At 39.3% G+C, this 14,784-nt stretch overlaps 3 protein-coding genes across 4 annotated transcripts in view; 2 read left to right on the forward strand and 1 right to left on the reverse strand.

Annotated features, from left to right (window-relative positions):
* prkca (protein kinase C alpha) overlaps window positions 1-648 on the reverse strand; it is a 144,471-nt gene extending 143,823 nt beyond the window's left edge. For both annotated transcript variants that reach the window (XM_022764966.1, XM_022764965.1), the window contains exon 1: window positions 325-648. In XM_022764966.1, the coding sequence (XP_022620687.1) occupies window positions 325-491 (167 nt within the window). In that variant the 5' untranslated portion in view covers window positions 492-648. The remainder of the gene's footprint in view (window positions 1-324) is intronic.
* A 2,732-nt stretch (window positions 649-3,380) lies between these two features.
* LOC111236328 (beta-2-glycoprotein 1-like) lies at window positions 3,381-7,228 on the forward strand. Its single transcript, XM_022765026.1, has 8 exons — window positions 3,381-3,494; window positions 3,846-4,025; window positions 4,317-4,413; window positions 4,527-4,603; window positions 5,266-5,451; window positions 5,679-5,858; window positions 6,103-6,300; window positions 6,715-7,228. The coding sequence occupies exons 1-8, from the start codon at window positions 3,425-3,427 to the stop codon at window positions 6,831-6,833; spliced, it is 1,107 nt and encodes a 368-aa protein (XP_022620747.1). The 5' UTR covers window positions 3,381-3,424; the 3' UTR covers window positions 6,834-7,228.
* Window positions 7,229-8,007: 779 nt separating this feature from the next.
* LOC111236329 (beta-2-glycoprotein 1-like) lies at window positions 8,008-13,862 on the forward strand. Its single transcript, XM_022765027.1, has 8 exons — window positions 8,008-8,189; window positions 8,986-9,162; window positions 9,700-9,796; window positions 10,336-10,412; window positions 10,675-10,863; window positions 12,023-12,202; window positions 12,828-13,025; window positions 13,706-13,862. Exons 1-8 carry the CDS (start codon window positions 8,117-8,119, stop codon window positions 13,768-13,770), a joined length of 1,056 nt encoding a protein of 351 aa, XP_022620748.1. The 5' UTR covers window positions 8,008-8,116; the 3' UTR covers window positions 13,771-13,862.
* The last annotated feature ends 922 nt before the right edge of the window (window positions 13,863-14,784 follow it).

The following is a 14,784-nucleotide window of genomic DNA, read 5'->3' on the forward strand; positions in this document are numbered from 1 at the left end:
ATGCAACCAGTCTTTGTATACAATGACACGACCAACATAAACAACACCAGAACTCCTCCCATGTGGATCTGCTTAGACAGGAATCTCGACAATCCCTGCAGTAAAAATCTATCGGGAGGAGAAGTGAAGACTGTCGGACGCACATTCACTACGACTTTAGTAGCGACAAAGTGAAGAGGTTGCGGGATTAAGAAGGGAAAGTTAGCCTAAAGTTGTGTTACATCACCGAACAGTGTGTCGGCTACTCGACTGAAGTTATCCAACATGCAACAGGCAGCAGGCAGCAGTCAAGGGGGTGGTGGAGATGGGACACGGAAGGCTTACCAGATGAAGTCGGTGCAGTGGCTGCAGAAAGTCGGCTGCCTGAAGAACCTGGCAATGAACTTGTGGTTCTTGACTTCGTGGACGTTTTTTTGCCTCAAAGCACCTTTGCGAGCAAACCTGTTCGCTACGTCCGCGGTGGACGACTCGTTTGAACTCACATCAGCCATGTCCCCCTAAAAAAAAACACTCACTCACACACAAACCAATGCTACAGCTGTGCCTTTGCTGTCTTCAAGTGTCTTTCAGTCCGTTTAGACGCGCAGCTCTCAGTGTGGAGCCAGCAGGAGTGCGGAGCGGCGGTCTTCACTGGAGACACCCTACTTACTGTGTGAGGGCTTTCCCTGCCTGTCGATACCACTGGGCTGCTCCACTGACAGCTCTGCGCGCCGTCAAGGTACACGCAGTGAAATAACACCACGTCCGGCCCCACCTTCAAAGTAAAACCTGTTTTTTTTTCTTTGCCTTTTTTTTTTTTTTCAGTCAGATGTTGAAGAGGCTGTTTTCTACTAACACATATATACAGTAATTGCCCACATTCTTACCACGGTTTGAATGACAATTGTTTGCTGTCTAATAAGTCCGATCAATACAGGTTTATATGCACTGCTGTGGCTGAGATGTCACAAATCCAATCCTGAGGCCATGATTACAGCTCCCACTGCACAGCAACATTTTTGAAGATTGATGAATGTGTTTTTTAATAGCACAAATAATTAGACTGTTTTTCAGGAGGACGTGGGGACCCGGAGGACGAGAAGATTAGATTGTTTTGTCTATTTCAAGCGTGAAAAGTAAAAGCAGGAGCACTTGTTATTTGAAGTTACATAAAGCAAGTTACAAACTATACTCAGATCATTAGAAACCTTTTTCAAACTACTGCAAGTTAATACAATTATTCAGTTTTAATGTAATGTTTAACTTGTGTTGAAACTGTGGCAACTGTGTTTGAGTGCCCACCCCAGTTATAGCTACTGTCCAGTGAGGGTAACCTATTAGAAAAACCTCCCAGTATAACGCAGTACACTTCAACAGCACCACACTACAAATGGATAAATTGAGTCAACAACGTTCTAAAACTGATTCAGCCAGCTGAATTATATAAACTGCATTAAGATGGGAATTATTGCAGGGCTGCTGGACCACATTAATTTTACCGAGATGTAGGCTATTTCATAAACTGGCAGCTGATTGTGTAACTGGGTTATAATTTGAAAATCCTCAAAGTGTCATTTAAAAAAAGAAAAAGCCCTTGGTGTTCTCAGTGTAGCACTGTATCCGTGCGGCCTTTAATCTCCGTCACTGTCACAAAGAGATTCACTATGCCCTTGTTGTCAAAAAAAATACATGAAAGCAAAACCAACCCACCGACCTTTTAAATCATCAAAAAGAACCCATGAAACCTTTATACATATTCAGTTTTCTACTGTTAAACACTGAACATTGTGGATTTATTGGTTCCTCAGAGAAGCTCAACTGAAAAGTACATAATGATTCATCTCAAAGTTAGCCAGACTCCTGCTATTCTTTGGGTTTACAGGGTCTTTTGTGTTGTGTTTTTATCAAGTCAGTGAGAAAGGTAAGAGCATACAGGCCTACAACTATGTACTGGATGTAAAATCTAAAGTTGAGTTTACATTACCCAAATAAATTTTGTATCCAATTTTAGTTTCAAGCCTGTGGAGTTACTAATCAAACAATACCCCTTTTTCTTTTCTTTTAAAGTTCTGTAATCCCTTATAGCTATGGCTCAATTGTCCAAAAGGCTCTGATATTAATTCTATTTTGAAGACAAACTTCCTGATCGTGGTCTATGTACCTTTGTGTAACTTGACGCTTCTGCGCTCCACTTCCACCCCGTCTCTCCGGTTGATGTCACGCAACAGGACCCGCTGTGGGAGGGAGGAGGCCCCTGGTCTAGCTGCAGGAATTTGGGATGGGGGCGTCATCGTGTGGAAAAACATCGCATTACACATTTTTAGTTGTTCCCTGTAAAATTATGCTGACCCCCAGCAGCTCACCCATACATTGCACTATAACTGTGATTGTGTGCTAATTTTAAAAAACTTACATACAATCTATCATGCATGTTTAGTATACAATACAACTGTAATATGGGGTATTTTATGGGTGAATATCAATACCAGCCACTGATCAGATTAATTTCCCTCTTGCTTAGTCATGCATTATATTCCATTTAAACCTGCCGCCTGTTTGTCTCTGATAATGTGCTTTTCAAACTGTCCCTAAAGATCTTATGTTGCATTTATGACTATGTCTTATGGATTACTTGCTTACACACACACTGCTGCTGGTGTTTGCCTTGGCTGGGTACGTTCCTTCCCGTTTGAAACATTTTCTCACAGCCATAGCGGGTTCACCAATTTTTGCCAGTCCCTGTAGGTTCACTGACCAGCAGAGTGGCCATCTAACCATCTCATATCTGCTTATGTGAAAGACAAATATTTGCTATCAGGTTAAATAAACCAGATCTACCATCCCCTGAAACCTCAGGACACTTAGTTCGAGCCCATTGAAAACCTCCATCATTTAAATAGCAAAGAGTGAGAGCTTTTAGCTGTCGATGACATAATTTCATTCAAATAATGCAGCCTCTCTGTCTAGCAGAACCACCCATGAAGGACACACAGTGTTACACTTACTGGAAATCAACAGATCATTTGACCCAGTTAGGATATTGCATCATTTTGGTGATTCTGGATCTGCAGGTCACACAGTTTCAATTTCTTTAAGTGGACAATCAAACAGTCCTCCTTGTTATTTGACATTATTGCTGTAATGTTGTTTCTCTGCTTCATTAGAGCCGTCAAATGGTTTAAGTACTGTTCCCCTCAAAGCTTTCATTGTTTATGAGTTTATCACGCTTCATATCTGCTGCTAGCTCTTGTACCAAATCAAGGTTATTGATCATCTCTAAGTAAATATGTAGGAGTTAAGACCTTTGTACTCAATCAATAGGAGCTTACACTGGCATCTGATTGGAGCGCGCTATCATGCGCCCATTACCCAGCAGCCCTTATGTTGGCCTTGTAACCTCCCACCCAGATACAGGGGATATTGAGGAGACGCCACTTTCAAGAAGATGGCTCCAACTTTGGCTTTGTTGCTCCTCTGCCAAGTAGCTTTATACACAACTGTAACATCTAAGAAAGGTAAAAAAAAATGTTTTAAAAATGGAACAGGAGATTTGCTTTATTTGTATTTGAGCCTGAAAATATTTTTTTGGGCTGATTGGCAATGTGCTGCAAGTATTCCTGTGTGACTTGCTGTCAGTCACTGTCCTTTTTTGTTTGCATGTTTCTGTCTTATCCACATGATGATTGACGGTGTTAAATCAAAAGAAAAGTGTGCACAACTTTTACAACAATTCACAACGTTCTAATCTACACAATGAATTATGAATTGTTGAATACTGTGGCTGTCAAAAGAATTTAGCTGCAGAATGTAAACATTATTGCTGTGACTAATACAGTACATTTTTGTCCAATTATGTCTTCAACTAGTGTGTGGCCAACCACCTGTCACTGACGGGATTGATGAGTCGACCCTAAAACGTGTGTATGAGGTCGGAGAAGAGGTGACTCTCACATGTGAACAGGGCTACTTACCTTCGACTGCAGCCTCTCAGCGGATAACCTGCACCGCCACAGGAGAGTGGACGCAGTCAAACCTGGCATGTTCCCGTGAGTTGAGACTGTAGCTTGAGACAGTGAAACAGCTGTAATTCTTATATTGTTATAACCACCTAAAAGTAGAACGTGTGAGTAAGGTGAGAGAAAATAAATAAAAAAATTAAATAAAATATATGGTGATTCTGCTGACCTTTGAAACAAATCACATAAAGTTTCCCACAATCCCCAGAGAAATCATTGCATTGTGTTGGATGGTTTACTTTATTCCATGATACCTGGCTTCCCCTGTTTTCCTGTCACATGATGAGGTTCCAAAGGCTGTATTATCTTATATTTCCGTAGCTAAGATGTGCCCAATCCCCAGACCTCTGCAGCCTTTAGCAAAGGGGAGGACAGAAGCTCCATTCAAGAGCGTGCTTAACTTCACTTGTGACGATGGGTAAGGCTGAGTGAATGACAGTAATATTCACCTTGCAGTTCCAAACAGATCATTACAAGATGTGTGTTACAGTGATATACTGTGTCAGAATGATATGAACTTCTGTTCATCAGGTATGTCATGCAAGGCGCCAATGAAAGCACGTGTTTACATGACGGCCGCTGGAGCAATCCACCACCCCTCTGCAAAGGTACTGGAGGAAAATATACAGTACATAACGGAAGTGGGAAATAGACTCTGTCAGTGGTCAAACACAACACAACACATTATGTAAAGTGAAAAAACATCTGTTAACATTTTTTGATCTAATTAGGAAGCTGTTCTATTTTTTATCAATGCAACTGCCTTTGCTCCATTATGTTACTGTATATTTGTATTCATTAAGTTTTTATTTTGACCAGAAATCTCCTTGTTCATCATAAGCAAAAGACAGAGTATGTCTGTCTTCTAAACTGATATGTGAAATTGTATAGTAAAGATGTTGCTCATTATGTTACCTAGTGTTTAAGAGGTTTTCAATCAACTGTATGATCTTTATTTGGTGCCTGCAATTTGTGGCGTTGGTGAACTGCGTTGTGTTAGGTTGACTGGTGTTACTATCATTTTGTCCACCCCATTCAAATCAGCTACGATAGGCTAAACAGTTCAACAGCGGCATGCAGTTGAATCACTTCCTCTCTGGAACAAAAACTGAGGATTAATTGCAGGACTGGTGAAGCAGACTGCATTAGTTTTAACTGGTTGTAAACTGACAGCTGAGTGTAGGTTCAGTGTGGATTTTGCGTTCTAAAAAGCTGACAGAGTAGGATTCAAAGTTTTCAGAGTTAATGCCAGTGCTTTTTGGCCTTACAGCTGTGAACTGTCCTCTGCCCAAGCCACCAAGAGATGGAAGAATTGTCCATGATAAGCCAGTTTCTGGACCCACCACCATGTATGGGCAGGGCTGGACATACGAGTGTAACCCGCCTAAAGCACCAAGTCACGAGAGGGGATCCTGCATGGCTGATGGAAGCGCAACTGAGCCACCAGTGTGCCGAGGTACACGGAAGATGTCAATATTTTCAATATTCTTTAACCATCTCCCCCCCTTTAATCCATTTCTCTACTCCACAACTAATTATGGGCCAAATCTGAGAGACCATATGTGACACAGTTTAAACAGTCTGTCAGCAGTTTTAAAATGTTTTCTCTCATTTTCTTTCTGAGACAGCCAAACTGTGCAATTGTAACCACTACATAATACCTCCTGTTTTTGATCATCGCAGATGTGAGCTGCTCCATTCCAACAAATATACCAAACGGCTTCATCACCTTTGCTGTGATGAGACAACATGGATACAAGGAGAAGGTTAAATACGCCTGCAACGAGCACTATATTCTGGACGGTGAGGCTGAGGTACAGTGCCAAAACACGGGGAACTGGTCTTCCAAGCCAGTCTGCAGAGGTGAGTCATGGGAAAATTAGATCTTAAAAGCTCCCCTCAGGCTGAATTTGTTGTATTTATCTTTGAGTCTGGATTCAGTTCTGCAGCAGTCAGTTAGTTAACCAAAGGTGTCCAGATATGCTCAGATTGTGCTTTGCAAGCTGGCAGTCTCCAGGCCCCGAATTCCTCTCAATTTCAAATTCAAATGAGCTTCGAACTAATAGTTTTATAACCATCTGCTGTAACTGCATTTTTTTCCACCCAGCTCCCTGCACAGTTGGAATCAAAAGAGGCCGTATTTTCTACAATGCCAGGAAGCTCTGGATCGCAGACCTGAAACCCAACAGAGTCCTCCACGGAGAACATGTCGCCTTCTATTGTCTGAACCGAGCTGAGAGGTGTGGCTATCCTGTGGCCAGCACCTGTAATGATGGAACCCTCCCCATCCCAGAGTGCTTTGAGGGTAAGTTCTTGCCAGCTCGATCAATATAGTGGTCTAAGACTGACCAGTGCACAACTTCCCAAAGATTGCTTTCAACGGAGAGGATGTGTTTTAAACGTAGACACCATACTGTAAGTACGTGTACAGATGTAAAGCTTACACATCTATACCTGTACATTTTCAGGGGAAGTAGTCTATATACTAGATCTACAGTGTTATAGCTATTTCAAAACAGCTTGACCCACTGTCTGCATGCTTTTACTAGTAGCGATACAGTACTATTGTTTTTCCTAAAAAAAAAAAAAAAATGTTATGTAATCAGTCTGTCAGATGGTTTACAGATGTCTTTGGAAAAGCCCATGACGTTTCTATGCAGTAATATTAAATATTTTGTGACTACAGTAATATATCTCCCTCTCTTCTTCCTGCTTTTAGAACCAGGCAAGGTGGAGTACACCTTAAGGGCCAAAACTCTTCCATCAGAAATCACAATGTGTGCTGCTTCACCTCCTGCAGGCCCCGCAAGCCCCGCAAGCCCCCCAAGATCTGCATAACTTTTCACAGAATGAGCTGAAGCACCATGTACACTTACAGGATACGAATCTCTGTATCATGTCTAATAAATCTGTAACAATATGCTGCAAGACAGAGAACACCTTTGTTATTGGTTATCTTCATCTTTCATTTTGAATGTCACTTACAACTTATAACAAAGTAATAGTTGTAATTGTGGAGAAAATTATGAAAATTAGTTTTCAGAAAAATAGTGCTGTGGGACCTGAGAGAGTCGATGACTTGAAGAGCTTGTGTACATACATACAGCCGGTACCCAGATTACCATTAAAACTCGTTTTAGATTTTAAATCATTTAATGCCGACATTCTATCCACAAATAATTCAAACTGTTTTACGGATTGAAAAACTAATTAAAAGCTTCATTAAACAAAAACTATCTTCAATTTATTTGTACATGGGGATCACGTAGGTGCAGGAATGCTGTGTTGTCAAATTTTGAATGATCTCTGTGAATTTGAATGGAAAAAAAGTTGTCTAGCGACCTGAAAAATCTTCCAGGTTGATCAAATGGAGACACGTCAGATAAACACCAATGTTTTATAGATGAGGAGCAAAGTCTTCAGTTAAATTCTGTAGATGACAGGTACATACAAATCGAACCTCAGTTGTGAGTATAGCTATTCCATTGGATGATATAAGTTTAACATTCAGTATAATTATGATGTATAGGATATTTTAGTGGATATTTACTACAACACATTGTTAAAATGATGTAAACACAAGTAAAATGAGGCTAAATACACAAGGTCTACAAAACACAAAATAAACAAATAAAGAATCATGTGTTTCTGTTTCATATGTTTATGGATGCTCTGAAAGGAAAGTGATTTTTTTTTTTTGTTGTTAAGATCAAGTCTTGTTTTTTTTTGTCTGTGAAAACAAGCCCTGAGAGGCAAGTGATCTGTTTCTTTTCTACAAAGAAATTTTTTTGTCAGGATCTCATCAGTGTTTGTTTTTGTAATACTGATTTTGGCTACAAGAGGGTGAAGTGCAGTCCAGGGGCTTGTTTTCACAGATGCAAAAAGCAAAAACTTCGAAGAAAAAAAAAACTGTGGGACCCACTTTCAGTAAAATGTCATAATCTGCTATTGCAAGCAGGAAGCAAAAAAACAGCCTACAAAACAAGGTTGTGCAGTTACTTCGTGCTGCTCTTATCTGTTTACTTTTAGAGGAGCACAAACAGTGACAGAGAGGACAGAGATTCAGTATTTCAACCAAAGACCACAGGAAAGAACCAAGGACTGTATGTACCTGGCCTAAGATGGAACGCATACAGACTTTGTTTCTGCTATGTCCATTTGTATTCTTTACCACCGTGACATCTGAGGACAATGGTATTTGCTAATATTACTGGTTTTCATTTGATATCATTTGGTCTGAACTGCATGTATGCGCATTTATTATTTCACTGTTCAATCTCAATATTTTACAAGATAGACTTTTGTTTAAGGCATCTGTGTAAGTAGAAATGATCATGTTTAGTTTTTGAATACAATACAGTCAATTATCTAATTTCATTTGGTGTTAGAAATGGTTTGTTACAATTCTGTTGTTCTGACAAGAAGCTGACAGAAAAAAGTGTCTCTTCTGCTCTGACTATATAAAATACTTTAACTTAGAAATAGAGTTTGATTTTAACTTTTAATGTTTATTCAAATTTTTCATGACAGAGTTTCTGTCAAATGTTGGCAAATCTCCAGGAGTTAAAAGGAAAAGTATCTGAAATGGGTGAACACTTAATTACAGGTGTCCCATGTCTCTTCAGATTAATCACAGTCACGCTGTTTAAATTCCGTTTACATCGCTCCAGGAGAAGTGGACTAAACACAAACCATTAAAATAGTGATGGAGTTGATTTTTCTTTATTAGCAGAAGAATTTTTCCCCTGGGAAAACAGCATAATCATATGATAACTTGACTGTTGAGTGCAAATACAGTGCATCACTCTCGCGCGCGCACACACACACACACACACACGCGCGCACACACACACACACACACACACACACACACACACACACACACACACACACACACACACACACACACACACACACACACACACACACACACACACATCGCAATTATTATCATTATTATTATTATTATTAAATCAATGTGTCCTTGCAGTGTGTTCTAGGCCTGATCTGGGTGGCAACATTAAGATGGATGGGATCCAGAGATACTTTAACCCCGGAGCAGAGTTGGCACTGTCCTGTAAACAGGGATACACCCCTCAGTCAGGCCCTCGGAAGATTGTTTGTGGTGCAAGTGGAAAATGGACAACAACCCAATTATTGTGCATACGTAAGTCTCCATTATTCTAGTGAGAACTGAAGGTCTTGTGACAGAACATCTTGTATGGCCGATTTATAAATCTATGTTTATTCTATGTTTTATTGTATTTCACCTGTTGATGCAACATGGGAAAAAATGCACTGCTGTAGGAGATTTTAGGAAGAATATTTATCAAGCATGTGAATCATTGTGAAACATTTCTACCACATTCTGATTACTGTACTCTTTGATTATTTCTGTTATAAATGTATAGGTAATCACAATTTACAAATATTTGGTAGATTTCTCTTTCATGCTATGATATATGAATGTGCATATTCAGCCCTAAAGAATAAGTTATTAGTTCTCTGTTGATTGGCAAAATAAAAAACAGAACACATTGTGTAGATAGTCTGCACAATGAGATCACAGCTTGGCTTGATTAAGGTTGTATGTAACTACAGCAGGTACAGCACACATGTAGTTCTATGTTTTGATTATTCATAAAAACTGAATTGCAAAACCGTCTATTTACACATGTGAACTCGACTGTATTCTCTCCTGCAGCAATGCGGTGTCCCTATCCTGAGTCACTGCAATACGGAGATTTGAACTATGAGGATACTGTGTACCAGAGTACCATCAACTACACTTGTTATGCAGGGTAACGCGAGAACTTCTAGTTGAATTTTACTGTGTGCTATCTTTCATAACTTTGGGGATAATCCGCTGATAAAACTGGATAAGCAGATGCAGACGCGGCTGTTTGTGTCTGAAGTGCAGTTTGAGGCCAGATTTTGTCATTTGTTCTTTTTGTCATGTTTGAGTTTCTTACAAATATTGGGTGTGCAAATTAAGGACCTCTAATCAGCTACATAGTTCTCTCTACTTGACAAATTATTGCTAGTGTCATTTATTATATATTGGTCATTTAAGCAATGACAGAACTATCTAGTGAAAAGAGATGACTTTATTGACAGTTATACTAATCATACATTAGTTAAGGTGACCAATAAACCAAACAAAGAATAAACTTTCAACCTCTTTTGTGTACATCTGATTTTTTATTTTATTTTCCTCTGATCTACCAACATTCGGCTTCAAATGCATTCAACCTCGTTTGAATCCATTGTCAAGTATGTTTTGTGAATATCTTTGCAAACCAAGCATGAACTGACTTAATGATACGGCTGCTCTGCACAGGTATATCTTGACTGGAGCCAGTACTACTGTGTGCCAAGCCAATGGAACATGGAGTGCACCAGTACCGGTGTGCAGGCGTATGTAATCCACTGCAATCAAAAATAATAAATACATAAAAAAGGAAGCAGAATACAATCAAATATATAGTTACTCTCATACAAAATTTTCCTGTGATCTTTGAAGACATTATTAAGTGCAAAAAACGTTTGCACTTGTTATTCAAAAATAGAACACAACAAAGCTATCACTCATAGACAAAAAAACAATCACATACAGTACAAGCATGTACTGTATAAGCCAATACATATAAAGTTGCATATTCTCTCTCCTCTCTTGTAGCTGTGACATGTGGTCTTGCTCCAATCCCAGAGTTTGGGGTAATAATCTATGATAGGAAGATAAGAGGGAACACCGCTGAGTACGGCGTCAGAGTGACATACAAGTGCTTGCCTCCACATGCACTCTTTGGCAATGAAAAAGCAGAGTGCACTGCCAGTGGCACCTGGACCAAGACGCCTGAATGTCGAGGTATGAAATACCCACTTGCAAGACGTATTTACTGTTCAGACCGAAACATGTCCAACACACTGTTGGCGACATTTCTGATTGTCAGACAATTCTGTGTTTCACGTTTCACTATTGATCTTAGTATCAGCAGATGAGAAAACAATCTCAGCACAAGGTCCACATGTAGTTTGCCCAGATTTCATGGAATTGTAAATGTTCAAACTTCTCAATTTTTTTCTGACACAAAATTACACACACCACACATATAAGACAACGGAGATAATCATATATACAGCAGGAATTCGCCTCTCTAATTCCATCCAAGCTTTCTGGACACTTTTTGCTCTTTAAAGAGTATGAAAATAATCAATGAGATGTGTGTGGGAGTCCAGTGGACTGCTAGAGGCTTTTTGTTTTGGCCCAAAGATACATATTTTTTTAAGACCATGATAAGTTCAGTGCAGATACATCATTTCAGTAAAGTACAGTTGGGAAACTAAGAAGTTGTCCTTGATATTAGATATGGTCTTGCTAACTGTTTATCTAAAATAAAGAAACTTCAGGCCAACCCAAAACCATGTGATAAGCTGTCCCAGTTCACCAAAGCAAACATTTCATTTGCTATACTGAAGACTGAGTATGATCTGTGAATAAAATCGCAGTACACTGTTGCTAATGAGATTTTTGGTAGTTTGACATGCATTTGATGGAGGTATTCAAACGTACTCCATCTTCACAATCCTCAAGTATTGGTTTGGGTAGATGAATTTAATAATCATCATTTGTATGTCCTTTTGGAAAATACTGTATGAGATCTCAAAAGGTTGTTCTGTATGCCATTCGGGGGTTAAAGGCAAGTCTCTACTGTGTATACAGAAAAAAACAAGACAAAACAATCTGTAAAAAAAAAGAAAGTCTGGCTGGATATCTCACTCTACAGTGGGAACACTTTCCTCCAGTTAGAAGGCCATTATTATGCAGCAGTGGGAGCTGAGAAGGATAACATATTATAATAATTTAGATTAAATTGAACCACATTTGGTTCAAGGGAAATAGTCCAATACACTTCAACCAGCAACACTGTGGGATAATTAGCACCCAAGTGGTACCAACAGAAAAACGACACATACTTTTCTTCAGCAGTCTCTCTAATGAATGAACTGCATTTGTTCTTTTACAGAGGTGACATGCCGTCCACCGGAGAACATTGACCACGGCTACATGTCAAACAGTGACCAGAGAGACTATGATTTCACGGAAACAATTAGATATGGCTGCGAAGGAGACTATGTACTGGAGGGAAACATGCAGATTGTTTGTCAGAAGAATGGGAAATGGTCTGAAAAGCCGTCCTGCAAGGGTAGGACTACAACCAACATTACAGTCATTGTCTTTTTACATTACATGTTTTGGTGATAGCTGCATTTCTTGGATGATTTTGAGAGGGCAAAGACAATCAGCTGTTTTTTTTTGTTTTGTTTTGTTTTTAGAGTTTAGCTTTACAGAAACGAGTGGCATAGGAGAGGAATTTTCTTCATGTTTCTCAGTTTGAATTAATGTATTCCTGTTTCAAATATTTCCTGTGACTTTAGTTGGTGCTACTCAGGTCCCAAACCGTTAATTTTACTTGCATTTTTATTTCAATCCCATGAGTCATTTTTTGCCTGTGTTGACTGTTACAGTCTAAATATGACAGACAGTGCTTTTGATTGTTCTAAGGTTTCTGCATTTGACCTGCACTGAAGACAGATCTATATAACTACTTATTTTAGTAACAATATGTTGACTAAATAATCAAACACCCAGACCCTGTGCTGAATTAGCTCTAGCATAGTAAAATAACCAGTCAGATACCAACTGATTTAAGCATGGGGACCTGAGTTTAGCATTAATGTCAGCTGATCTGCTTTCAATATTACTGCTTCATAAAACAATACACTATTTCTCAAGTATAACATTTTTTTCCTACTCCTTGTGACTTATAGCTCCTTGCAGCTTTCACATACAGAGAGGAAGGATATTATACAAAGAACGAAAACTCTGGATCAAAGACCTGCAACCCAACAGAGTCTTACACGGACAGATTGTCTCACTCTACTGCATGGACAAAGCCAGGAAGTGTGGTTATGCAGTGACAACCCAGTGCATGAATGGAAATCTCGAAATACCTGAATGCTTTGAAGGTAAGGTCTGTCTAATTAAAGAGCAAAATATAGCATAAAAGCAGCTTATTCTATTTTATTTGCATATGTATGTACATTTGTCACCTCTTACTATCCTCCCTCAACGCCACATAGTCTAAGGTGGCTGTTTTCTCAAGATGACTAACAGGGCATAATTCTCAAGAGCTGTTCCGTGGATGATAAACTAGAGGTTGTTTAATTGTTGAATGTCAAATCACATAGTTCATAGTTTGTCCCTGTGGAAAACCCTTGTAGTATTAGTGATCTGTACTTTTATACTGTACTATTATAGAAAAAGCACATACTCTAACCTCTTCTCTGTATTTGTGTCTGTCTGTCTGTCTGTCTCTCTCTCTCTCTCTCTCTCTCTCTCTCTCTCTCTCTCTCTCTCTCTCTCTCTCTCTCTCTCTCTCTCTCTCTCTCTCTCTCTCTCTCTCTCTCTCTCTCTCTCTCTCTCTCTCTCTCTCTCTCTCTCTCTCTCTCTCTCTCTCTCTCTCTCTCTCTCTCTCTCTCTCTCTCTCTCTCTCTCTCTCTCTCTCTCTCTCTCTCTCTCTCTCTCTCTCTCTCTCTCTCTCTCTCTCTCTCTCTCTCTCTCTCTCTCTCTCTCTCTCTCTCTCTCTCTCTCTCTCTCTCTCTCTCTCTCTCTCTCTCTCTCTCTCTCTCTCTCTCTCTCTTTCTAGAGCCCAGTGTGGATGATTATCAGTCACAGCCTAGTTCGCTTCCATCAGAAATCAACCAGTGCTGAGGCAGCAGCAGATCCCTTCTCTGATGACTATGACACCACCGTATTGTCGGTGTGTTCTGGTCTCTAAGATTAAAGAATGTGGTTTAACTCAAGCTGTAACATTTCAGAAATGATTTTATCTGACTCAGTCCTGATTAACAAAATGTGCTATAACATTACTTCACCTTTCAAAATGTGAATTAACATATGATCTACAATGCAGTTATGAAGAGTTTACATGGGTTACTATGGTCTGTCACACTCATTTCTCTTAAATCTCCTGTGTTGCCCTGCACCAAAATGAAGATATCCTGAGTTACGACAGCACAGTAGTCATAACCTGCCACCAACTTGTGCTGGGCTCCATAAAAACAAACAAACCCTCCTCTATATTGACTGTAGCAGAACCTAAAGAGGTCCATTGTGTGTCAGCCCTCTGACAGGAAACATGAGTTGTTTTTATCCAAGCTTACAATCATTATATCTTGATCTATATTATCTAGCAATTTGGACACTAATCAACAGCCATGACAAAATCTCAAAAATAATGCAACAAGCAGATATGTATTGTTCAGACCAATGCCCAATATCACAATCCTGTAAACTAGGGCTGCACAATTAATCGAAATATAATCACAATGAAATGTGAAATCACAATATCGCCAAGTGCAATATCCAAATTGCAGGAGCTGCAAAACAAAATATGGACATTTGTTAGACTATTTGTGATGTGCAAAAGCTTTGTTTCTAGAAGTGTATAATTCAGGACATGTTACAAATTGTTCACTCTACAGGACATTTATTTGGCTTTGGTTTGGATTAACGTATAATTCTCTTCATTAAAAGGTATATTGTAAATGTTTGTGAAGATTCCGTAGTTTCCAAATACACACGATAAATCAGGATGAAGTTTGGGGAATTCTTGAATTATGCAGCTTTGAAATAACATGAAGTTGCATTTCTGAATATTTCACTCAGTGTAAACCTCATATATTTACATATAAGTAGAGCTGGAATACCTGATACGGATACAGC

The sequence above is a fragment of the Seriola dumerili genome, unplaced genomic scaffold (assembly GCF_002260705.1).
Source record: "Seriola dumerili isolate Sdu_G_001 unplaced genomic scaffold, Sdu_1.0 BDQW01000621.1, whole genome shotgun sequence".
NCBI lineage: Eukaryota > Metazoa > Chordata > Actinopteri > Carangiformes > Carangidae > Seriola > Seriola dumerili.

What these genes read in the sequence shown, in the direction of transcription:
- LOC111236328 (XM_022765026.1), top strand. Translation starts at nt 3,425, where the DNA reads ATGGCTCCAACTTTGGCTTTGTTGCTCCTCTGCCAAGTAGCTTTATAC. An exon ending in TTCCAAGCCAGTCTGCAGAG is followed by an intron (nt 5,859 to 6,102) that starts GTGAGTCATGGG and finishes TTTTCCACCCAG; the next exon opens with CTCCCTGCACAGTTGGAATC. An exon ending in CATCCCAGAGTGCTTTGAGG is followed by an intron (nt 6,301 to 6,714) that starts GTAAGTTCTTGC and finishes TCCTGCTTTTAG; the next exon opens with AACCAGGCAAGGTGGAGTAC.
- LOC111236329 (XM_022765027.1), top strand. Translation starts at nt 8,117, where the DNA reads ATGGAACGCATACAGACTTTGTTTCTGCTATGTCCATTTGTATTCTTT. An exon ending in AACCCAATTATTGTGCATAC is followed by an intron (nt 9,163 to 9,699) that starts GTAAGTCTCCAT and finishes TCTCTCCTGCAG; the next exon opens with CAATGCGGTGTCCCTATCCT. An exon ending in ACCAGTACCGGTGTGCAGGC is followed by an intron (nt 10,413 to 10,674) that starts GTATGTAATCCA and finishes CCTCTCTTGTAG; the next exon opens with CTGTGACATGTGGTCTTGCT.